The sequence below is a fragment of the Gobio gobio genome, assembly GCF_949357685.1.
Source record: "Gobio gobio genome assembly, chromosome: 22".
Classification (NCBI taxonomy): Eukaryota; Metazoa; Chordata; class Actinopteri; order Cypriniformes; family Gobionidae; genus Gobio; species Gobio gobio.
This window is the reverse complement of record NC_137118.1, coordinates 15,940,725-15,966,335: the sequence shown is the minus strand read 5'-3', so window position 1 is coordinate 15,966,335 and position 25,611 is coordinate 15,940,725. Positions and strand designations below refer to the sequence as shown.

General features: G+C 40.0%; 1 protein-coding gene across 1 annotated transcript in view; it reads right to left on the bottom strand.

Annotated features, from left to right (window-relative positions):
• The window catches only part of LOC307118216 (leucine-rich repeat transmembrane neuronal protein 4), a gene marked incomplete at its 3' end in the record, with an annotated part of 119,801 nt that extends 95,706 nt beyond the window's left edge, over positions 1-24,095 (bottom strand). The window contains exons 1-2 of the mRNA XM_079803753.1: positions 23,957-24,095; positions 18,887-20,451 (exon numbers count right to left, since the gene is read on the bottom strand). Coding sequence (XP_079659879.1) covers positions 18,887-20,451; positions 23,957-23,960 — 1,569 coding nt within the window. The 5' untranslated portion in view covers positions 23,961-24,095. The remainder of the gene's footprint in view (positions 1-18,886; positions 20,452-23,956) is intronic.
• Positions 24,096-25,611: the final 1,516 nt, after the last annotated feature.

Sequence of the window (25,611 nt, the reverse complement as noted above, 5' to 3'; positions counted from 1 at the left end):
TATATAGTATGAATTTAATCTGGACTTACTACATTTTTCATTATGTTGCCCTTTTCACGTAACTTGCCAGCGTCCATTCACAAATCCTCTCCCGTGGTCCCATGGGATAGTAAAGTATCCATCATATGCACACTTCAAAATCTCGGAAGTAGTTAGTCTTTTTTTAGGATTACTGTGAATACTTATTTTATCACATACTGTTTTTCGCCAACTATACAGTAGGGAAAGTATGCGATTTCGGATGTGGCAATGGACTTCTATTTTGCCAAATAAGTAAGAAAACTTCCAACACCCATAAATGCACTAGACATGTTGCTGTCCAAGTCCACTCCTACCAGTCTGCTAAGGATACGCCCACAAGCGTCAAAAGCTGCCTTGTTTGAGTAGGAAATACTTTTTAACAAACTTTTAGTCATAATGGTGTCGACTTGTAAATGTTTAGCAGGAGTGAATTACTTTCGGTTTCCAGGCTTCAAAGAATCATAAATACAGAGAGAAAGCCGCAACGGAAAATCTGAAAAAACTCCATGTTTATAGTTGTAAGACTGAAGAAACTGGAAGAACTATAAGAGATGGCGACTCTCTGAGAAAACAAAGGGAATTAACATCTGAACTCACTCTTGTGCATTTAGCATCCCCATCCGAGACGACATCACATTGAGTTGATCACCCAAGTATTGCTTTAATTTACATTTCTTCCCTTTCACTGCCTCTTCCTCCATCTCTCCTCTATAATTCACCCACAATCTACATGGGTTAATGTGAACAAGTACTATACAGTATTATACATGTCTGGTGTCATTTGAAATGTCTCAGTGTGATTGGTACAAAGGTCTCATTCCCACAGAAGTAAACCAAAAGGTAATAAAGGTTTTGTGGTGGGTGTGTCCTCTGCCAATTGGTTTTTCATGCATATTACCTCCTGCCCTCAAGGTCTGGAGACTTGATTAATGCAAATTCCCATTGTGAACTCATGTTTACATTTGAAAGACATTTCTGTCTTGGTCTGAGTATTTAATGGATGTTGCAGGAGGGTCAGGGGTGATCCTGTACTCAGGTTCAGCCCGTAATGCTGTGTGTCTTCCAGACACTCAGTGTTATGCAATCATCAGGTATGCGTCTTTTGCTCTTTACCTCAGAGCATTTGATGTTATGTATTTATTATCTTTGAATTGATTATTTAATTAGCATGATACATTTACCTGGCTAATACAAAATTGTTACACTTGATTTTATTCTGACTTACTCTGAAATGATAGATTTTAGTACATTACGATGTATCCTTTGTTACCGCAAATCTGTGACCAGGGTTAAGTACATACTACATCTCGGACTATATGGAGCATGGGGCACATACACATCTGGCGAGATTCTAGATTTCTGACTAACTGCTCGACTTTAACTAAGTTGTTATGCAGTCGCATTCACTATAGGGGGCCAGATTAAATACTATTAAATTAAGATGCCATTATTGTATGGTACTGGCCATAACCTCTGGTTACTGTTTCAGCTTTACCTAAGTTGTTATATAGGCGACTGTAGAGGGCTACATGGGTACTTTTTTTAACAATAGCAAGCATGGGCGGAATTGTTAAATCGGTTTAGCCATAACCTCTGGTTAATGATCGGACTGACGACTTTGTGATCGTGGGCACGCATAATGGCCGGTGCGAGGACCCTGTGCGACTCTGAGAACCGAATGAATGATTTCAATAAGAGCTCAGAGTTAAATAGAATAATCAAATGTGTAGTTCAATTGTTATACAAATGACCTAATAACCAATCGGCATTCTAACGTAAATTCGAGGTCATGATAAAATGGAGTCAGATAAATGTAAATTGGAATTCAATTATTTTGCCCCACTGAAAAGACAGAACGTGCAGAAACCTTCATTCGCTTATCGGAAGCCGTTGTTGGGGCAATTGGGCAAGCCTTACAAAGTCAACATTTCAGACTAGATGACCACGAACACAGTGGTTTTTGTCATCCAGCTGACTTTTGCTGACAAATAAATGTGAATTTCCAGAGTAAACATTGTTTATTATACGATGGACATTGTAACAATACAAAGCAGGTGGAAAATCTGGGGAATTACTCTTTAACTTGTTCATCCCTTTTCAGGACACAAAAGTGAGCATAAACCTTAATTTACAAATTTACAAAAACAACTGCATCAAGAATTTTACATAAGCACAAGCTTTTGTTGCCTCTTTTTTCCTCCTCTCAAAAAATTCAATTCACAGAGTATAAGGCAGAGTAGTGGGTGGTTTGGGTAGCATATGACTTATCTGACACAGCCAGAGATAGCCCGGAGGGTGCCATGCTAAAGAGGCATATCCAAAAATTGGAGCTTGAATCAAACAATACAGTAGGAGGTGATAGTACCTTCACTTCAAACTAAAACAAAGCTTACCTACTCAAGAAGAAAACACCTAAGCACAGGTCTTGTTTGAGAACACACTACTGCAAGAGCGCAAACAACCATGATTGTGTGCGGAGAAATGCAATATGAAAATCAAACAGAAAGCATCTTGCATGCGTAATCCCCACGAGGAAACAAAGATCGTGGGAGCTGGCATGCAAGGGTACAGTACCTCTATGATAGAGGAGGAGTATGTTAGAATTACAAATGAAAAGTAGGAGGCTCTTGAGGATGCGAGGGGCATAGGCAAAGTAAATCATAAGTGGATCATTCCATTTGGGACAGTCGCAAGGCGCCAGTGTTGAAAGGAGTGTTTACCACTCTGCAGCCCCTCTATGGAGGTATTAAGGAGCCCCACTTTAAAAAATAGGCCATCTGTAAAGCACCAACCTCTACACTAGAAAAAGAGCCAAAGCAGATCACCACAATCTAAAAATTCACATCTGAAGTTCCGCTGCTTTTCAGGGATGCAGCAAAAATAATTACCTAGTACATCCTGCACAAAAACCCTAAAGGGGGTAACAGAGAGGCTCAATGGTAAGTGCATCGTTCCTCAGTCGATGACTGCTGTGATACCCTTGAGCAAGGCACTTAACCACTATAAGCTCCAGGTGTGCTGCAATATAGATGAATTTATGTTGCGACAAAAGCAAAGGTAGCTCAATCAAAGTGTTAACATTTTATAAGAAGGTTACTGGTTTCAGACAGGGGCATGACTAATCAAAACTGACCAGATTAAGGTATCTTAGTAGACAGGTTGTAAGGCGAAATATTGAATTTGGACACGCATTGGTGCCTTTCGCACCAAGCCAATGTCCAATTAAATGTGAGTTCAGGGAAGAAAAAAAAAGTAAAAAGTTTTGAATGAATTGCACCTGAAATATCCTTCGGTTAACCTAATTTTATTTGGTAATAAATTGATGAAACTCAATATCTAGAGACATCCTCCTAAATATAAAGTAGATGTTAATAGCTAACCCTGCTGAAGATAATAATGGATTAGAGAACTGCAGCTAATGAAAATAAAATTCTAAATTGCATCTGGGGCCAAAGAATTGCAGGTGCCAGCAAAACTGCATATCAGCTTGGCACTATACTTCGAATAGTTCACAATGAGACCCGTGAGACCTTCGAGACACTGAGCCCCAGTCACAGGGAATAGTCATTACCTGCAAAACCACACTTGGTTATCTCACCATTCTGACAGGAGGCAGGCTGTAGTCCCAGGGCTCAGTTAAGTGCATGCTCCCAACAGGCCTTGGCGGGAGACAAGACATTGCAGACATTGAAATGATGCATGAAGGATTATATGGCCGCCAAACAACACTTCCAGTGATGGGTTAGACATGTCATCCTCCCACTCTGTCCAGGGACAATGTTTTTCGACCTCATTGCCATTGAGATTGCTCTCTGAGCACTTCTCTTGACATGAAGCCGCCCTAGTTTTGTACAGAATAAGCGTTCCACATGAGCTTGCTCTCTTGTGAGTATCTTTCCTAAGATAAGTAAAGCATACATGATGAACCACAAACGCCAATTAAAATTAAGGCTGTCAGAGTGCCTGGTTAAATCTAGAGGTGAACGGGTTATCATTTTTGCTGATTAAGTAGTCCTGATAGCAGCTTATGTACTCAAATATTGGCAAACAATGCTGATAGGATTTTTCTCTTTTTTGTAAATAAATGTGCCCTGATATTGCATATAATTATAGTAAATAAGAATAAAAACTATATACTGTATCTATATTAGTGAATAAAATATAGGTAAAATGTATATATACAAATATTAACTACATGAAATATAGACATGAACATTGAGTTCATTTGAACCATGAATTGATGGTGTCCATAGAGACAAAAAAGATTTGTATTATGCGAAAAGATATTACCAGGGATTTATAATATGTTCATATCTGACAATATTTACATTACAGTGTTAATATTGTAATGTGTTATAGAAGACTGAATGTGTGTATAATTTGTTTTGCTTATCTGTTAGCCACCGGGGACCAATTTCAAACCAATCTCTGGTGTATTTTGGGGTTGTTTGTAGTTAAAAGCCCATAATATTATCTTGATCCCGTTACAGGAAATGTCTGGTTGCACAAACTGCACCTACATAATTTTATAAAACTATCGACCAGTTAATTCTGGTCAGCCTTTTTCTCCAACTTAGTTATCAGTATTGGCAGCATCCATTACACTGTAGGATGAAGTTCTTGTAAAAACTGAATTCTGGCAATTATACCCACTTGACAAGCTGTCCGTCAAAAATGTTTCTAACCATTGGGGTATAAATGTCTGAGACACGGCTTAAAAGGTCATTTCCCACATCACCTCTCCTTACACAATGAAGGCTCTACCATACTCATTTCATTTCCTCAACTCTCCTGAATCTGCCCTCTCCAAAGATAAAAAAAAGAACAGGTCACGATAAAAGAACCAAAGAGAAATGTGGCGACTGCCATGGTCGTGAGGAAGGTGAGATGACCTTGATATGCAAATAGACCATCTTAAAAAAAGAGAGAGAGAAGAAAGTCACTAAAGATATTTATCATGCAGTGGGCCATTGGCAGGAACGTAGATGGGTTCTGCTTCATTTAATTATCATCATCTATTAGAAATAATTTTTTGAATTCCCTAATGCTGGTAGACTAAATGTTTTAAAGGAGGTTCCACAGAAGAAGTCATACAGGTTTGGAATGACATGAAATTGAGTAGAAGATGACAAGATTTTAATTTTTTGTGTGAACTATCCATTTAAGCACAATGATCCTCTGCCTGAAAAAGGAATAAACAGCCGTTTAAGTTGACAACACCCTTTCTTTACATACGCATGTACTGTGCGGAGCCTTGACATTTGAGGTTCTGCTAATTCTACCCTTGCGTCGCTGCACTATAATCATAATCAGCGGTATTCTTCTGCTCAAAACTGAGCCTCTGAACGAGAAACATGCTCTAGCCCACCATGCGCCGTGTACTTGAGAGGTGAGAGCTTCATGTGTGCCTACTGGGCCAAATGCCTGCTCAAGCTATGACATGATCCTAATCGACATGAGCACACGGGAGGGCTCAAGCCCGGGGCCGTGGGCCAGACACTGAACACAATGACCAGCTCTCCCATTCCGGCATCTCCGAGCGCCTTACAAACAATGCCCGGTCAGGAAAACAAGCCCTCGATATCAGTCCACAGCTGTGCTTTTGTCTCTCTCTCCATCCGTCAGAGACACACCACGCAGGCTTAGACACCTACGCCATTGCCTCTGCTGCCCTCTGTGACGGAGAGAGCTTGTTTATCACACCGAAGCATATTGCCGATGTCCTCGCAAGGCGAAGACAGAAAGAGAGAGACAGGAAGATAGAGAGACGGACACAAGGAAAGGGAACGAAAGAGAAACAGAACAAATAGAGGCTGTGAAAAAGATGAATAGAGAAAGAGCAGCAAATAAAGCGAGAAAGGACACAGTAAAAAATGCTGCGATAGAAGAGCGGGCGAGGGAGAAATGGAGTGAACGCATTGGAAAGCACATAATGGAGGGGACATAGGCTAATTAAGGAAGGCCAGATTAATTAGGCTTTCAGTCTGCCTGCCTCTCATTCTCCCACTGTGTTTCCTGCCAGCACCACCCTCCATCCCCTCATAAAACATGCCGCATTGTTGTTGGACGGATTTTAGGGCTCTGGTCTTTGGAATGTACATAAGTCTGTAATTTCCAGTGGGAGCGTAACTTGGTTACCTTTGTGAGCAAATACAAGGTAAGTCTGAACGGTATGATGGCACATATAATGCACATATAATGGAAGAAATGCTATACCACTTATACCACAAAAGTATCCACAACGTAATTAAAAAATCTGACATGAAGCGGAAAATTATAGCCTGAGGCATCAAGTTTTATGTATCGCTCCGTGTGGAAGTTAGTGATTCCAGCCCTAGCATCCAACAATTTCCACAAAAAAAAATAAATAAATAAATAAAAATAAATATATATATATATATATATATATATATATAAATGCACATTAGATATTAAAATTCTGTCTGATACTGATAAGCTGAATCTGATTATTATTTTAACTATACTCTAAATGTAAAAATAGGTGGAAAAAGCATATACAATTAAAATATCAAATTTCAATTGATACATACACACATACACACACACACACACACACACACACACACACACACACACACACACACACATGCACACACACACGCACGCAAAAAAACACCCCTCCAATATAAAAGGATTCAAACCATGATATAATATTTTAGTTATAGCGTCATTCAGTGTCAACTCAACCAGAGGTCCCCGGCTCAAATTTTTGATTGTGTTAATATTTTTTCTGTAGAAAGACAAACATGAATAGTTTTCTTCAGATATTCCTCAGATATTCCACAGTTTTCTTCAGATATTCCTCTTTAAAAGAAAAAAAAAAGTATCAGCTGAATGCAAAGTGACTAGGGCTGTAACGATTTGCCCAAAAATAAAAACCTTGATTAATTGAACATTTTACCTCGATTACGATTAATGAACGATTATTTTGCTTGTTTTTTTTTTTGCTCTCATAAGGTTTTTGAGTAAGTTCACTGATAAGGTTTGTACTGTAAATATGTTCTACTATTAAAGGTGTATTTTTTTTTCTAATGAAAAAGTGCATTTCTTTGTTATTTTAAAATACTTGAAGGAAACGGTTCACTTTCAGCAGTTATTGTCTATGGGGCAGATTTCTGTTTGTTGTACATCAGACACAGATACATCAGCACAGTAGGCCTACATTACATTTATCTGAATGCATTAATGAGCGAGTGATTGTGTGTGTGAATTACTCATACCGTCTCTATTCATTATGAAGCTGTGGTTTGTACTTCAAAGGTATTAAAATGTATGACTATAACGGTTGAGTTTCTAAGCTACTTTAGTGACTTTACTTTAGTCACAGGACAGCGTTGAGACTGCGTTTCTGCACGCGATCTTCGCGTGATCTTCACGTGATGTACGAGCTACTGTCTGAGTGTTCGTTTGTCACAATATATCAGGCATTAGTTCAACATAATACACATCTAATGGTCGAAACTCGCTTCAATGTTCAAACTGGCAGGGCTTAAACCACATACAAATGACAAGCTTTGTGAGGACGCAGGTGATATAGAGCTCTGCCTCAGGGTGCGCGCGCGTTGTCAGAGACGCGACACGGCTCGGCTCTCTGTGTCACAAAAAAAGCTAAGCCCTGAATGGAGAAGTTTTCCGTATTGTTGTTTTTGAATAGTGCACAATCGCTTTAAATGTACTTAAACGCATGTACTTGACAAACTTTATGAGCACGAAAGTGAAAGCGGTCTGGCTTCAGGGCTTGCGCCCGCCGTCTGTGTGTGTGTGTGTGTGTGCGCGTGTCAGCGGTAGGCTATAAGAAGAACGGCAATTAACTGACCTGTATAAACTGTGTAAAACATGCAGTTACTATAGTGATTCTGGGCATCTATATACACAGATAACTGCTCCTGCATCTCTGTGTGCCTGCAAACTGCACTTGATGTGACTGACGGGGCGGAGTCACGTTGAAACCGAAATAACCGACATGGGAAAAATGCGTTGGTTAGAGGTTCTGAATGTCGGTTTCGGTTATTTTTCGATTCATCGTACAGCCCTAAAAGTGACCCACATTTGGTTCTTGGCCACTGGAAATATGTACAATTTACCAATTCTTCAAGTCAAGTCAACCTTATTTATATAACATATTTTAAAAATGCAGATTGTTTCAAAGCAGCTTTACAGTGTTAAACAGGAAAATAATGCAACATAATTTAATTCAGCCGTATTCAAAAAACAAAATGATTTCCCTATTATCAATGTAAAGCTGCTTTGAAGCAATCTGTGTTGTAAATAGCGCTATATAAATGAGGGTGACTTAACTTGACTTATGGAGCCACATTACACTCTAAAAAATTCTGGGTTAAAAATAACCCAAGTTGGGTTGAAAATCGACTAACCCCGCAATTGAGTTATTTTAACCCATCGATTGGGTTGTTTTAACCCAGCAATTGGGTTGTTTTAAGCAAACATTTAACCCAACCACTGGGTTAGTCCATTTTCAACCCAATTTGGGTTATTTTTAACCCAGCATTTTTTAGAGTGTAAGATCTCCATATCTCTGGGATTGAACCATATAGGGCCTTTCAAATGAAAACACCAAAATAAAAGTTTGTTAAATATAATCTAAAGCAATATTGAGATACCTTTAATACTTATTGTGTTACAGGCAAGCAAACTTGAAAAAGTGCTTTTTTTCCATTTTTGAATGGTCATCGTTGGCATATAATGCAACAACTATTGCTAAAGTCAGCAGATTTTACTAATAGACCTACCCATCTCTGTGTAAAATAAAATAATGATGCTGCTATTTTTCTAAAGTCATTTTTACACCCCTGTAATTTGGCTCCAAATCTCAGGTGAAAATTGTCATTTTGACCCTCCTCTACAAAATAGTGGATTACTCTGTAAATATACATCTGTGACATTAATATTTTGGCTTTAATTACATTTTATGTTTGTCTTTATATAAAAAAAAATATTTTAAAAATCTAAAATTTGGAGTTTCCGAAATTTGTTTTATTCAACACATCATTTACTTCCTTGTATTTGCATTTTCTTTTAGATTTAGATGTAACTTTATTGTCATTGTGGTAACTTGGACATTTAGGATAAACTGTTGACATTCAGATCAGTGCAATACGTGATGTTTTCTCATGTCACCAATCTAGTAAAAGAGTACTAAAGATTCATGGGAGTTCAGATCTGAATCAACCATTGAATTACTGCCACTTTGCAGCCAAGAGCGCTTGCACTCCAGTAGACTGTCATTTACAAAAGCTTCAAAACAACATCCATGCTTTAAATAGACGACTTGGACCATCCCTGGTACAATCCAATTAGGCATCAAATCACTCCAACTCTGTTTTTCATAACACTGAGTTACAAGAGGCCATCTGGGATACAAAACAACCCCCCACCACCTAAAAAACCCCAAAACAATAACACTCTCTCTCCTCAATGGCACTGGTTTCATGAGCAGACATGAGGGGCCACTTTTGCAGCAAGAGCCCTCATTGGTTCTGTTCCTCCTCCTGCTCGATGGAGCAAACGATGAGGACCCTTCAGTCCTGTTCACTATGCAGGATCCTTGGCCAAAAATGACAGGCACTGATGGGCATACATATTTATCAGGTGCCAAAGCTTTACCAACCTGAAGATACTGAGACAAAAATCAGAAGGGATGGAGAAAAAGTGCGGTTAGCAGTTCCATGATGATTGACGTCAAGGCTTGCTATCAGAAAGTCATCCTGAGAGGGGAGGCTAGAATGCCCTTGTGCCAGGCAGCAAGCTCAAGTTTATGATAATCCCAATAAATTATAATGTTCTCCGCAGACATTAAAAAGCATGATTTGTACTAAATTAAATGGGCTGTGACTCTCAGATCACAGAATATAGAAGAACATATTCATCTCACTCTCATTCCTTCTCTCACTTCTTTCACTATCAGAGAAGATTCTTTCCTGTTGGACTCATTCAGTAATATTCATTTGCAGAAGGGGAAAGTGGGGTAAGCTGTGCCACGTTATGCTTAAAGTCCCCATGAAATCCAATTTGTTTTTGGCTTTTAGTATGAATATGTTAGCCTTAAGTTTATGTATAAGCTAGTATGCTCCAAAACAATGACAAAATTAACAAAATTTGGGTTCAAAACTTAGAGTCTCTCACTTCTGCCAATATGGATCAACAATTTGGATGACACAACTTCAGCTTCTCATCATATTTTCTGTCCAATCAAATGTTCTCTAGAATCTGAAGTGTCCCGCCCCCTCTCCATTATAAATAGACTCTGAAGCTGCGGCTGAAATCGGTCACTAGTTCACACATTTACTATTTTCTACATGATGAATGGCACAAAATGCACTATATAGGGGATAGGGAACTTCAGACAGTGTAAATATGCCTTACATTAGGGTGAATGAAGTCTGGTTTCACGTTAGTCTCACATGAACTTCTGCAGCGTGCACAGTCTACTCCGGTCTAGAGACACGACAGGACAGAGCGGATGATATGCACGATTCGGCGCAGACCACATAACGGACCCATTTGAATTCTACACAGAATCCTATATTTTAAAGTGACATGGAGGAGATTAGAAGGAGAAACGGTAGACTCTGCATTAGAAACAGCACTGAGTAGAAGAGATAACACCAGTGCCATGCACCAACATAAATTACATCCTTTTTTTAAGCTACACATCCTATGCATGATTTTGTTCAGTTTTGCTTTAGTAACAGTTTCACATTCAATCTAAAAAAGGGGATTCTATTAGACCGTGGCTGTCATAAGCAGTCAAATGCGGCTTTGCTTAGCTGTTACGGCTCTGGCTGAGCGCTAATTTAAACGAAACGGGGAGGATCTGCTCAATATGCCCCGCCCTGTCTACCTGTTAGAGTGGAAATTACATCAACACATTGAATAATGCTGCACGTTTCAAGCATAGACCGGAAAAAAAATATGGATGACGCATCTTCACTACCTTCGACTGAGGAAAAGTGAAGCCGCCAACGTCCGAATGTGGCTTGGACAGATATGGGACCGAGTCTGCGCTGTAGTGACCTCGGGACGGGAGTCTGCGCAGCAGGAAGTAGAGCCGCGATATTAAAAGCCCGCCCACACTCTCACAAATGCAGAACAATTCATTATGTTGGTGTGAAATAAACAGTTATGGAAATGTATAAATTAAACCTAAAGCTCCAATCTCCTTCCGAAAATCCCGGAAAAAGTCTGTTAGTGCCTGTAACGGGGTTCGGATATTCAGGGAAGAAGGAGGCAGGAACCGGCGAACATTCAACAACTTTTAATCAAAATAAATGAACACAAAATGAAAGTAAAAGCGGCAGCCCCTCACGGAGAACTGCTGCGCAAAAACATAAAACGTAAACAAAACACAACTTAAACTCCAGGCCTGGTCCTCTCTCGTCCTTCACTGGAGTCGCTCGTCCTTATATGCCTCCGTGCTCCCTCATGAGAGGACTCGAGACTGGTGTGCCTCGCAGGTGATGCTCATTCTCAATCACGAACACCGATCTCGCTCGCTCCTCCCATGTCTCTCGCTCGTCCACCTCGCCACATACCCCCAACACCCCTCGTAGGCCGGGGAGTACCCTACGCCTACTCCCCCCCCGGGGAGCCCAATCTCTGTGTCCGGTGATATGGGCCGGCGAGACGAGAGAACGGGAGATGGAGACCCCCAGAGCGACCGGACGAGAGAGTGAAGAAATGAAAAAAAAAAAAGAATTCTGCTCCGGTTCCCAGACACACTGCCGCTCGGTCCTCAGCCAGCTGAGAGACTCTTCCACGCGGTGCCATGGGATGGTACTGGATGCTCAGTGGACGGTTCGATCCTCCTCCGTCCCCTGACGGCCAGCGGTGGCTCCTCCTATTGAGGGAGCCGGCAGCGAGTCCCGCGCTCCCTGCTCCTCCCCGAAATGGAAGACGGCAGCAGGCTTCGGCTCACAGCGAGCGCCGGCGACTCCTCTGCTCCCTCTCGGACGGCAGCCACCCCACCTTGACCCAGGGGCACGGCAGCGAGCTCTCCGTCCCACCAGATCTTCACTCGCTCCAGCACCACTGCCTCGGGCAGCCACTTGCGGTCCTCCTCCTCAGCACCGCGATCCCCCTCAGCAGCGAGGGCTCTTCGACAGCATGTCCCTCCTTCCTCCCGGGCTTCGGCACCAATGTAAAGGGGTTCGGATATTCAGGGAAGAAGGAGGCAGGAACCGGCGAACATTCAACAACTTTTAATCAAAATAAATGAACACAAAATGAAAGTAAAAGTGGCAGCCCTTCACGGACGACTGCAGCACACACACATAACAAAACGTAAACAAAACACAACTTAAAATCCAGGCCTGGTTCTCTCTCATCCTTCACTGGAGTCGCTCGTCCTTATTTGCCTCCGTGCTCCCTCATGAGAGGACTCGAGACCGGTGTGCCTCGCAGGTGATGCTCATTCTCAATCATGAACACCGACCTGGCTCGCTCCTCCCATGTCTCTCTTTAATTTCTTTAAAAAACGAATACTTGAAATGAAACCATCATGATAAAAACTGCCTAAATTAACAGAAGCCATTTTTGGGAAAAATATTATTTGAAGTGTAATTTGATTGTTTAGTTTGTCTTTGCGTCCATTAGAATACTGGGGCAATTTTTGGCTTCAGTTTTCAAAAAGAGAGCGGCAGGCTTGGTTTCAAGGCACTCAGTGGGCCTTTAAACTGTTCTCTACTCAAAAAGAAAGGTGCAATTAATACTCCTGATTATATTTCAGGATGTGTGGCATCAACTAAAATTAGAAGAATGCATCTATAATAGAAAGTTTAAGGGAGAGAGAGAGAGAGAGGGCCAATGACATTAGAATTAAAAAATATATATATATTAAAATGTGCTTTGATATAAAATTAATTTAGAAAATGTATAGGCAATTTACTTCAACATGCAAATAAATTAGTTACATTTTGAGTCAGTTTTCTTATGAACACATGCAGCTGTACAAATTTTAAATACAAGATCACATGACAAAAACACCATGCATATTGTTTGATAAACGGATCGACACACCTTACCTACTCACAAACCCTGTACCACTCTCTCAATCAGTTGCCTTTTTATTTATTGAAATTTTTTATTGTTTGCATTTTTTGATCAGTGAGCACAATAGACTTAACAATGTGTGCATTTTTTCTACTTCACCTTTCTCTCCCTAGTTTAGTATAGTTCCTAGTTTTTAATTCATGAGCCCATTCTGAACCGCTAACCAGATTTGTGGTCCGAACGTTAATCTCCAGCAGGCACTTTTGTCTGTTGAGGGGAGGATTAGTCCATTTTCATTATTTGCAGGGGTCAAAGGTACTGTTCAACACCAATTTGTTAACTAAAATTTGTTGAGTCTAATGATGATTAATGCCCTTGTTGTATGCCTTCCACTGTTACACTGAAGCAAAGTTCTTGTTCTTTTTTTTCTACAAAAGCAATTAGAGCTATTTTAAATCCACGAAACACATCACGGGCTGACAGGTTAAGCTTTTAATGCAAATGTGACAGCAACATAATGTAAAATACAACAAAATGTGATGGTCCTGGCCTAATTGCTCACAACTAAAAATAATTAATATTAAATGAGGTGCCTTCAAAAAATGCTAGAGGATTTCAGCCCCTCCATGTGTAAACATGTACATACATACACGATAGCCCCAATGAGCCTGGCAGTGTGACGCCCTCATTCCTGCACTCATGTGAGAATTTTATGGTTTATGAGAACATGTAATGAGGTAAAAGCCGCAATGTACGGATATCTGATTGGTTTGGTAACATCTCCCAGTCACCACAATAATAAATATTGGAAATGGTAGTGTTTTTTTTTTTTTAAAGGGGTGGTAAACCACGATTTCACTATTCTAACTTTAGCTAGCGTGTAATGTTGCTGCTTGAGCATAAACAACATCTGCAAAGTTACAACGTTCAAAGTTTAAAGCAAAGGGAGATATTTGCTTTTAAAGAAATCCATTTCTAAGAACTACAGCAAACGGCCAGTAGGCGACTACACACATTCCTCCAGGGTTGGTGACATCACCAGGCTCAATATTTACATAAACCCCTCCTCCGAGAATATTAAATAGGGGGGGCGGGGGCGCCTTTTTTTTTATCGCGGCGCTGTTGTGGTATAGTAAGGCTGGAGTGTTGTTGCCGCGATGCCGAGGAAACGCTGTTATATTCATCCGGATTGCAGGTCTGGGGTACTTGCTCTGTTCAGCCTTCATAGGGACAGGGGTGCGTTGCAGAGCGTTTAACATACAACAAGTTATATGCACGTGTGTATGAGACAGAAGGGAACAGGCGCGTGCGGGGCTCCCGCAGCACATCTCACGGAGGGAAACTTCCACAATGTTCGCGAGTTCAATACCGGATTTGCACAACGTCAGCTGCGTGAGACAAACGCGGCCAGTGTGTGAATGCACAACGCGCGCGGGGCTCCCTCACGCAGCACATTTCACGGAGGAAAACTTCCACAATGTTCGCGAGTTCAATACAGGATATGCACAACGGCTTGTCCTGAAAGCTGGATTTACAAACAGAAGCTGTTACGGGCCACAACCTGTAAGTCTGATTTATTTTTCATCGATGTGTTTTCCTGTAATAGGTTGTACATTGTAGCAAGGAAGTAAACAGATGACAATGCTGTTCTGCAAACCAGTCTGTTAAATGCTCATTCATACTTAACGTTATCCGACGAACACCTATCGTTACAAACACTAACGTTAAAATCTCAACAGCGAACTTGGCATTAGTGTAAATGATTCTTTGATTAGAGCTTTTATGTATTGTTTATCTACAGGCATGCTAAACATGGTTCTGTGTGTGATTTGGCTAACTTACTAGTAAAGCCAGTGCTTAGTGTTTTGGGTTAATAGTTCTTGCGACAGATATTTGGCTATAATCGTTCTAAAAATACAAAAGTAACAGTGCCATTCAGTAGCGATCACTATAGATCCGCAGTCTTTACTCTTGAGGAATGAACAGGTTGAACAGGTTCTGCTCGATCATCTTCACTAAAATGTTCTGGGTCTGATTCGGGCTTAGATTGGTGTGGTTTTATTGACGCCATCATTTCTAATACTGACCAAAGCACAGTCTACCGGTAAAGGGCGTGACGTTTCCGACAAACGTGCACTGCGGTTAGCGAATCACAACACACTGGGCCAGCTAACCAATCTGAGCCCATCGTGTATTTTTGAGGGACTGGCTTCATACAACCCGGAAAGCATCAGACCGTTTTACAAGGAGGGACAGAGCAGTGTAGAATAAAGGTCAAATATATGAAAAATAATGATTTTTTTTAAAAAACGAAGCATGAACACATGTTACAGTGCACCCCACAAACACAATCAAGCCTTCAAAACAATGTGTTTTACCACCCCTTTAAGTATTTTAATGTTATTAGTATTGACCAAAAATAATACATCACAACTACAATAGCAAAAAAAATAATAGTGCAGTTCTAGGGCAAGATTTACTAACAGTTTGCGCAAAACCCTCTTTTGGCGTGCGGTGGACAGTTGCAATTTGCAACCTCACCGCTAGATGACGCTAAAATGTACAAATTGAACCGTTAAAACAAAAATTGGTAGATTGCGTGGTCATTATGAAAATGATCTGGCTGGGTCTGTGTTCTTTAATTTGCGCGTTGTCAGTAGATCATGCACAGAACTTTCCTCTTCCATTTCCTTTTCACGCTAATTTGCCCTTTTTTAGTAAATCTGTCCCCAAGTCTGCTATAGCACGGTGACTGTTCAGTAAAACAAAGTTCATCATCTAAATAAATGGATTGAATGGGTACTTCATCCACAGTTGAGCCTTTATGAGTTCTGATGATAAAAACCTCCGGTTGATCATAATCGATCAAAGAAGATATTAGATCTTGGCATTATATTTTAAAATGAAAGATTCCAAATGTCCAAAATGCATGACAGTTTAACGGAGAAACTCTCTCAAGGTGAGGTCAGAGGACAATCCCTCTTAGCAGTCTCTTCCACACCTTTATGCCATTTGTGATTCGCAACAGAAGTGATGTAAGGCATGAGAAGAACACTGGTTTTCAAGACAGGAGCAATCTGAACTGTGTGTTTGAATCTAGTCTTTTGGCTTGATGTGAAAAGCCCGTAAATCAGGTGCGCGCGTGGAATACCAAATCGCAGGAGAGAGAATAGAACTCATCAATCATGGGTGACATGCGCTTTGCTGCACGGGAGGGAAGCCAAACCACATTAGTGTTGATGCAGCAATGCTGTGGTGTGGAGGACGGCAGGGGGAAAAAGGAGGCAAACAATTCAGAATTATAGACTATTAATCGAAAAGCTTTATGGAAACAGGTCAAGTAAGTGACCTCAACACGAGGCCTTTTGATGATTATAGACTTGACTGGTCACACTAAACTTTAGGCAATAGTTAGCAATGTCTAAGCAAGAAGGTCTTTAATACCTGTAGAAAGCTCCATTACCATTTCCATTAATCTCAAAGTGAGTGCCCCAGAATGTACTTACACTGTTCATATTGTATTGCAAAACACTTCTGCTGATATTGCGGAGGGATATGGGTAAAGTTAGGGACAGGTGTGACGGTATAGGTAAGTTTAAGGGTAGGTTTAGATGTAAGGAAAGGATCAACAGTGTAATTAATGTAACTACAGAATTGTTTTTTTTTTATGTAAGTACAATGTAAAAACATCTATGTACACAATAAGTGAATTGTATCAAACTATTAATTTAAATGTTAGTGCATAGTAGTTAAGGCCACCTAATATAAAGAGGATCCGTTACATTTATATTATTTTTATAATTATTTATAAGTCACGCATTTGATTTTTCATTGTGCATGTTCATAATCCATTATACACTGATTTATAAATGATCAAATATAAAATAGTTCAAGAGACACTTGTTTGCTGTATCAATTTGTTATCAATTATGTATTTAATGGCTAATGTTTGCATTCATGAATGTACGTATAAAAATAATATAAATGTAACTATAACTGTTCTTATAATGCCTTATAAGGTTTTAATGATTCTCATAAATATATGTATAGAATAGTAATAATAGTGCTATAATTCATTATAAGCATGGGCTTCATAGAAAGTGTTACCTAAACTTTTACTGCCAGATGGTGAAGTTACAACATCTTCCAACATGGGCTAATGAGGTCATGCTAACAAGCCAAACCAAGAGGTGGACACCGTCAGAAAAACTGTTTTCTTCTTTCAGTTGTTCTTTCTTGTGTTGCCAAGCTATATCATCATAAGGGCAAAGAGGGTCACATGCTATGTAAGAGACTTAGGGATTTGCACGTAATAAAAGAAAAAGAGTTTGTTCCTTGACTTGGGGAAATCACAAGAGAAAAACATGCCAATCTGCTGGACTCTGATGTGCACCTCTGATCTCTCAAAAAACGCTTTGAGGCGGCAGATCAGAGAACGGACAGGGGACCATGTGGAGAGGTCAACATCGCTGTCAGGATGTCATTCTGTGTACCTTTGTGCTCTCACCTGCCTTTATAGTCTTTTCCTCCTGCGACTTGATTTGACATACCTGTTTACCATCATGCCAGTCGGCCTGCTAGCATGTCTACCTGCCTTTCTTGTTTAACTCAGGCCTGTCTTGCTAGCCACAGCACATACACCCTATCATGGCTCTGCCAGAGGCACTGTCTGCCTTTAATGACACCTTACTGCATTACTGACAGGTTTCTTAGCCAGAAGGCATTAAGGTAACAGCTGCCCCTTGGGACAAGCATGAACATATGTAAATACAGTGAAGCATACAAACCACTCACAAAACCAGCTCCTTAAAATGCATCTCTTGACCCCAGCTGCCAACACACACATGTCAGCGGAGTCCTGAGTGACACTCTGAGAAAATGAGTATTTTGTAAATTGGAACTGCAGATTGTGCTGAAGTATACAAGGGGGTGATCTAAAACGAGGGAATGATGATTCAAGAGAGAAAGATGAGTGTGAAGCAAAGATAAGAGGCAAAAAAATAGGTATGAAGTGATACACACGGAAGAAGTCAAAAGGAGCCCTTGGAAGACAAAGTAGGGGTGTCATTAAAGACATTCTCATAGCCCCGGGAAGCTCCCCCAAAAAAGAGAGAGAACATATAATAGAGCTGAAATAGAGCTGCTTCACTGAGCATGGATCAAACAGTGTTGAAAGAACCAATGAGTGTATAGGAGTCAGGATTAGAAGGATGGTTAGGAGGTTTTTCCATTAACAGGATGTGTTTGAAGTTCCCCAGAGACAAAACCATTCCATTTTGGTCTTGGGAGTAGTTGAGCGTGCATATTTTAATGAGGACAAATAAATAATTGTGACACAGCAGCTTTTTGAGGGAGTTTGTTATCCTGTGATTACTATAGCTGAATTTTTCAAAGAATCACAAATCTCTATGGGGTCAAAAGAACAAGCTAGAGCCTGCCTGCAAGAGCATAATTAAAACCACCCTATCATCTTCAAGTAGATGCCTACCAGGCAAAAGAAGGTATTTCAGGTACACTTGTATAAATGCATTGTTACAGCCAAGACAAAATTAAATGAATTATCAGGACTCCTCCAATATGCACTAACAAATCAATATGTTATTGTGAATTAACACCTTGTCCGAGGTTAAAAAAATTGCGCACTGTGCCAAAAACATTTAAAAATGTCCCACCAAAAATATATCCCTGCCAAAAACATATCCCACCCACGCAACAATCTCCTAAAATGGCATCAAAACAGCTCAAGAACCGTAGTACTTTTTTTAAAAAGCAGCTAAAGAATTGACCTCTTTCCCACCAAACCCAGTGGATTGTAAATTGAGGTATGGAGTCTTACCTCACATTCTCTAGAGCCAGAGATGGTGTAGGTGCATGGTCCAGTACCATTGACTAGCACATCTGTGCCCTCTGTGTTATTAGGCTTATAGTCCACATAGTACTCCTGCAATGGTGTGCTGAGTGTGCGCTCTGTCTCCCGTGACTTTTTCCGACGTTTGCGAGCTGCAGCCGAGTTTTCCTGCAATTGCTTTACACTGCTTGGATAGCGCTTCCACGAGACATAAATTACCAGGAGGATCATAGCAACTGACAGGAAAAGGGCAACACTTCCTGCCACTATCTTGTGGAATGATACGGGTTCAAAATCTTGCTCAGGTGGTGGGACAGCGGGCTGAGAAGGTCCTGAAGATGTGGTCCCTTCCAAGGATGTACCCAGGCCCCCTCTGCCGCCTCCAGATTTAAGAGTCGGGACGAAAGAGCTGGCTGGGGTCTGTGCAAAGGCGACAAAAGGGGTAGAGGGAGCAATTACGGTTGATGGCGTAGCGGGGGCAATCATGCAAACTCTATTGGCGTCAACTGCATCCATAACCTTCTCCCCTTGAACTTCTTTGGGTGATGCGCAAATCATATTAATTTCTTTGTTTCCACGGAATGTTCTCAGCCAGGCCACTAGCGGACACACAACTGGTCCACAGTCCCACATGTTTCCTGCCAGACTAATTGCAGTCAGAGAGATCCAGGCATCCACAGCTTCTTGAGACACATTGACAAGCTTGTTTGAATCCAGGTTAAGTGTCTGCAGATTTGGCATGGCCCGGTACACTTCTGCATCTATCTCCTGCAGGTCATTTCCTGAAAGGTCTAGCTTCTGCAGTGATGTCCAGGTCCACGTAAGGCCTTCACTCATGGTCCTAATGCGGTTCCACTGTAGGTAAAGAGCACGTAGGTTATAGAAGCGTGGGAAGTTGAAAAAGTTGATTTTGGAGAACTGGTTATGCTCAATATGCAGCTCAGTTAGCTTCAGCAGGCCAGACATTGAATTGCGAGTAATGCTGCGCAGACGGTTGTAGCCAAGGTCAAGGAACTCAAGATTACGGCAGTCCTGAAAAAGACGAGAGGGGAGATTCTTAAGGGAGTTGGAGCGCATGTGCAAACTAAGTAGCTTGCGTAGACCCTGGAACTGCCCTGGCTGCAGAGCTTGTAGCTTGTTATAAGAAAGGTCCAGGTTCCTCAAATTTGGTACCAGGTGAAATGTGGTGTTATGAAGAAGTGTGATCTTGTTGGAGCTCAATATTAGCTCTTTGAGCCTCCGTATCCCTTGAAAAGCACGTGCATCCACATTGGCAATGTAGTTGTGGTCCAGGTACAGCCAAATGAGCTGGTTGAGGCCAACAAATTGTCCAGCCTTTAGGCTTGCCAAGCTGTTATACCGCAGGGACAGGCCTTGACAGCCACCAGAGAGGTTCTTGGGAACATCACGGAATGCACTAGACTCACAGTATACAATCTTGCCATCACATCGGCAGCTCCGAGGGCAAGGACGCTCACCAAAGCAAGGGGTGGCAGAGAGCCATGCCTGCATTAGCAGTGGCACCATGAACCAGCGGTGCCTCATGGCAAAGCCTGAAATGGAAAAGGAAAAGAACAGTCAACAAACTACTTATTTCCTGAATGTGCAATACATTATAATTTGATAATACCTAAATAATTCCACTTCAAAAAGGATTATTCAGTTCAACTTATATTTAATGTGTACATGCAGTACTAGACACAATACTGGGCAAAAGTGAAGCAAACAGTGCAAGAGAGTTTTAAACAGATACAGCAGATTCACTATCCCAAAGTATTTCTCTCACTTGTTTGGCGCAGATTCAGTCGTGATCCTATTAGGACGCTGTGATATATTGCGACGTGTTGAATCGTGAAATGTGCGTTGTGATGTGCATCATAATGTGAGGTAGTTGACAATACCCAGCTCTAATTGTTGAGCAGTTTCAAAGCGGAGATTAAGACGATTAATGAGAGAAGGAATATTGTAATTGTTCTGCGATTATAAACCCTTGAAATATTACATTTATACAGCACGATGATACCACACAGGACCCAATTAACAGTGGTGATTGTGCAAATCAATCCAGTCATGCTATGCTATGTTGTTAAATTCTTCTCTCTGGCAATGGCAAACATGCCTGTCTTCCAATAAGCTTGGACATGAGCCCACTACAGTATGAAAGGAAATGTCCTGGGAGATATGCCTCGGCCATCGTATTAGTCCCTAATTATAATCTAAGTAATTGTCATTCAACCAAATCAGTTATATTTGCCTGGCTGTTCAGTGACTCTGTTACCATCCATATATCCTTTATACACAAAGGAAAGCCTAGGTGTTGTTCTGGTCAAAACAGATGGGAGGTTGAAGCGAGGCATTATATCAGCATTGAGTTCACAACTAAACATTGGATCAAGAGGTTAGAGGTCTGGGTAAAATACACATGTTCTTCAAGGGGAGGTCTTGGCCGAAATCTGGACATTTTCCAGTAATGGGATTTTATCATTTGTGCTGTGTGGGTCTGGCCTTCATTCCCACACAGGGTTGCTGTAAAAGGGTTTCAGTTCCATCCCTGATGCAACTTTTACAAATCTGGCTAGAAATAGCATTCGGAAATGAAGTTCCCGAGGCATTATCTGTCTGTATGAGATGTGACACATTAAAATTGTCATAACAAAAATTCATGAAAGTGGTTGTGAAATATCAAAACATACGTTTAGCTTGAAGGCAAAATGATTGTGAAACCATCCAAATATCATCTTAAAATGTGTGTATGGAACTGAATGTGAATCCATACTATGTTAAAGAAATTCTACCAGATGTTCCCTAAGGTTGAAAAGGAGAAAATTATCATTAGGTGCACATCTTAACTGCATTTAAACAGTCAAGAACATTATTAATGCACCTCCTGTTCCTGATTTTGTTCCACAAATTAGAATGCATTACACATAAAGCATCTTCTAATGTTGGTAGATCTCGGTTTTAACTACACTGTATTAAGTCAGTTCCACCTAGTTGACAACCAGAAAATGTCTGAATAACTGCATATTTATTGTTATCGTGTAGAATCTAAAAATGTCACTTGGTTTGATATTTTCTTATTTAATGCAATGCAATACATTTCTCCATGTGGTTTCAGCGTCCAAACAATTTTTGGGATCCACTGATAGTGATTAACAACCATCACAAAAACAAAGCACTGAGGTGCTGATATCCATGAGCGTACACTTGCCAACAACTGATGCACAAGCAGGCTGCAGTACAATAAAGTAATTACGTCACTGGCTTCCATTCATACTAACCAGACAATCAGACTGTATCAGCTTAATGACATTTGCTAATGAAATGATGCTGATAAAGTTAATGATCCAAGTGAAGTCTAATGAAAATTCATTTGTAACAAACTTGCTCTGCCACTTTTCTTATTTTAAATGCAACTACACTTTGTCTTCTCTTGGTAAAACAGATTTTACCTCTGTATAGGCCTACATACCCTTCACAGTGATGCTCCAAAATTTTGCCAGGTTGGTTATTTAATGTTTGCTGTCAAGATCTCCCACTACAGTGCCGCAAAGCAGCAAGCATAGCTCATCATTTTACGAGCTGTGGAAGGCCATCTCGCCGCACGCCGCTAACGAATAACAATCAGAGCAGGTCACATATCTGTCAAATAGCCCCTGTAAAATGATTGAAAGCACATCCATAATCAAGTACTCTAATGTGGCCATGAGAAGGTCTGTGACTTACAGTTAATTGCAGTGCTTAGTTAAATAACGAGTTTAGTAAAAATCATTAGAAACATGTAAGAAATGTTGTGGTAAATATTTATTGTAAGCATGAAAAAAGCTAAATTAAATGCGAAAGTCACACTGTTAACACTGATCCAATGCATACTGCTTCTTTGCTTTTCTGTCAATAACTAAAATCTATGTGGCTTCACCTTCCTTTGGTGAAGAAATAACTCCAGCTGCTCAAACAAGCAGTTTATGCAAACTGAACAACTACACAATAAGCCTTCCAAGCATTGAAGAACATGTGTACACATAACAATGCATGCACATAATGTGCACCTTTTTCAATATCACGTGTAAATCTGAGAAATAATATTAACTATATCTGTGCGATCTCCACACTATCAATAATGCACAGGCACATTCTGAGAAATTGCCTTACTGCCAAAAATGTGGTTCAAATTAGCATTCCAGTGTTAATCAATGAGTTGGCATCAGTCTGCTATTTAAAACAGTGAGTGATGAAGAATAGTGATAGGCCGATAATCAATTTGACCAATATTTTTTTTACCAATATTCACACAACTTAATTGGTTGTCAGGTTTATGGTTGAATGGCACCGTTTGGATCACAATTGAAAACCCCAACAGCATTCACAGGTAAAATAAGTTATTCAATTTATTGTTTGGACACTCAACTTTGCATTTAATCTCAAGTGAAAAATATCTAGCTTAACAATTAGACCATATCACTATAGCCAAACCAAAGATTAAAATGAATTTGCTACCACCAAACATGTTTGCATAAATATAATGACATTAATAATAGCAAAAAATATTTTACACTAATTTTGTTATACATACATTATATAAAATGGTTTTAAATATGTTGAAAATATATTATAAGTAGCAGAATAAATAAATAAAATATTCACCATAATACATAACGTGTTTTTGCTGTAGTAATTTATCAAATGTGCATATCAGATATCAACCAACATATATATAAAACAAAATAAAAAAAATAAAATTAATTAACATCGAATAAATGCCCACCGAATAAATGAATGGACGGATACACAAGACTGTACCTCACCGAATCATTGTGAACTGAAGTGAATGCAGGGTCAGATTTGATCAAGAAATATGTATGATTATGAAATGCAAAATAAATCAATGCATGCAAATTGTCTTAAAGACGAATGCGGGTATATATAATATATTTTGTTTGAAGACATATCAATGAAAAACAATTCAACTGCAGGAAATGTTCCCCTAATTTATCACCATACAACATCTCCCGTGGTTTCCATGTTCACTTAGGTCCTAGTGATAATAGGCAAACTTACCCATCACCGCGTCTCAGTCAACTCCTCGCCACAGGTTTTACAGCTTTCTACCGCTCGAGACCCGAAACGGCATGGCACGCGCTCTCTTCAGATGGTTCGGTTCTTCCACACGCGCACGTTCCCGGCTGTAGTCCTCCACCGCAGAGCAGACGCGGGAAATCTTCAGTCTCTCCTGGCTGACCACTGACCATATCTTTCAATTCCGCTCAAAACAAAATGTTCATAATAAACATCCACTCGGACAGAAAGAATCCATTTTAAATCCTAAAATTGTACATTAAGTCACAAACGGAACCGAAGACGCGCGATTCCAAATCCAAGTTATCTACCACAAGTCAAACTTATGGAAATCCCAGCAATCCCCTTCCGCATCAGTATATTCCATCGCAGCATAATGCGCAAACACTGTCTTTCCGAAAGGATGATGCTTACCGTAGATTAATCCATAGATATTTTATTATAAATGATAATTATGACGTGTAGGAGATTTCAATCCAGTCCAAAATATTGCACTGAGAGAATATTGTTTAGAAGTGTAGTACTCCACTCCATCGGGAATGTTTCTCCTCTCCTGTACAGTTCCCGACAGTACAGAGATGCAGCAGGATTGTGAGTGGTTAACCACAACCGCCTGTCGCACCATAACTTTGTCAGACAGAATCCGAATGCCCTCTTCTGGCGAACTGACATCTCCAGCAGCAATCTCTTCTCCTCTCATTTCACTCTCACTCGATATTTCTAGAGGAAAACGAGTGGGTGACACAACAAGTCTGTTAGATCGACTAACATAAAAGAAGAACAAACGATCCAGCTGAAGAGAGACGTCTATTTCTTGGCCCAACAAGAAATCATCACAAATCTTTTATGTTTTTATGTTCCTTTTTAAGTTTTAGATGCTTTATACGAAAATAAAGGAAAACTGAATTTCGACTTTGCTGCGTTAGTGCTATATAGTGCTCGTGGAAAAAAATAATGGCACTACGATTTTAATTGAAATAAAATAGACAATTTCTTTTGTTTCTTTCTTTCAATCTTTTAAGAGCAAATTATTCATATTAGGTGAGTAGGCTATACTTTATCTGTTTTATTTTAGCATTCTCCTGCTGCCACAGAGGATGGTGGGAAATGTAGTTTATATATATATATATATATATATATATATATATATATATATATATATATATATATAGGCCTATATATATATATATATATATATATATATATATATATATATATATATATATATATATATATATATATATATATATATATATATATATATATATATATATATATATATATATATGTATATATTTGTGATTTCTGTCCCTCCATTGACAATGCAACTACCAATTTGACGCTTTAAGTTCATAAAGAGATCGTAAAATTATTATGAATTAAGCGGTTTAGTCCAAATTTTCTGAAGACACACGATCGCTTTATACACTGAACAGATTTAATTTCGATTTATTCACATATAAACATTCATCAACACACACATGGTAAACGGAAGCTCAGGCATGTTTGACGTGTGAGAACCCATGAGGTTCATTCTTGTTACGCAGCATGTCTGAGCTTCCGCAAGAACCAATAAGGTTCATTCTTGTGTTACGCAGCACGTTTGAGCTTCTGAAAGACCAATGAGGTCCGTTCTC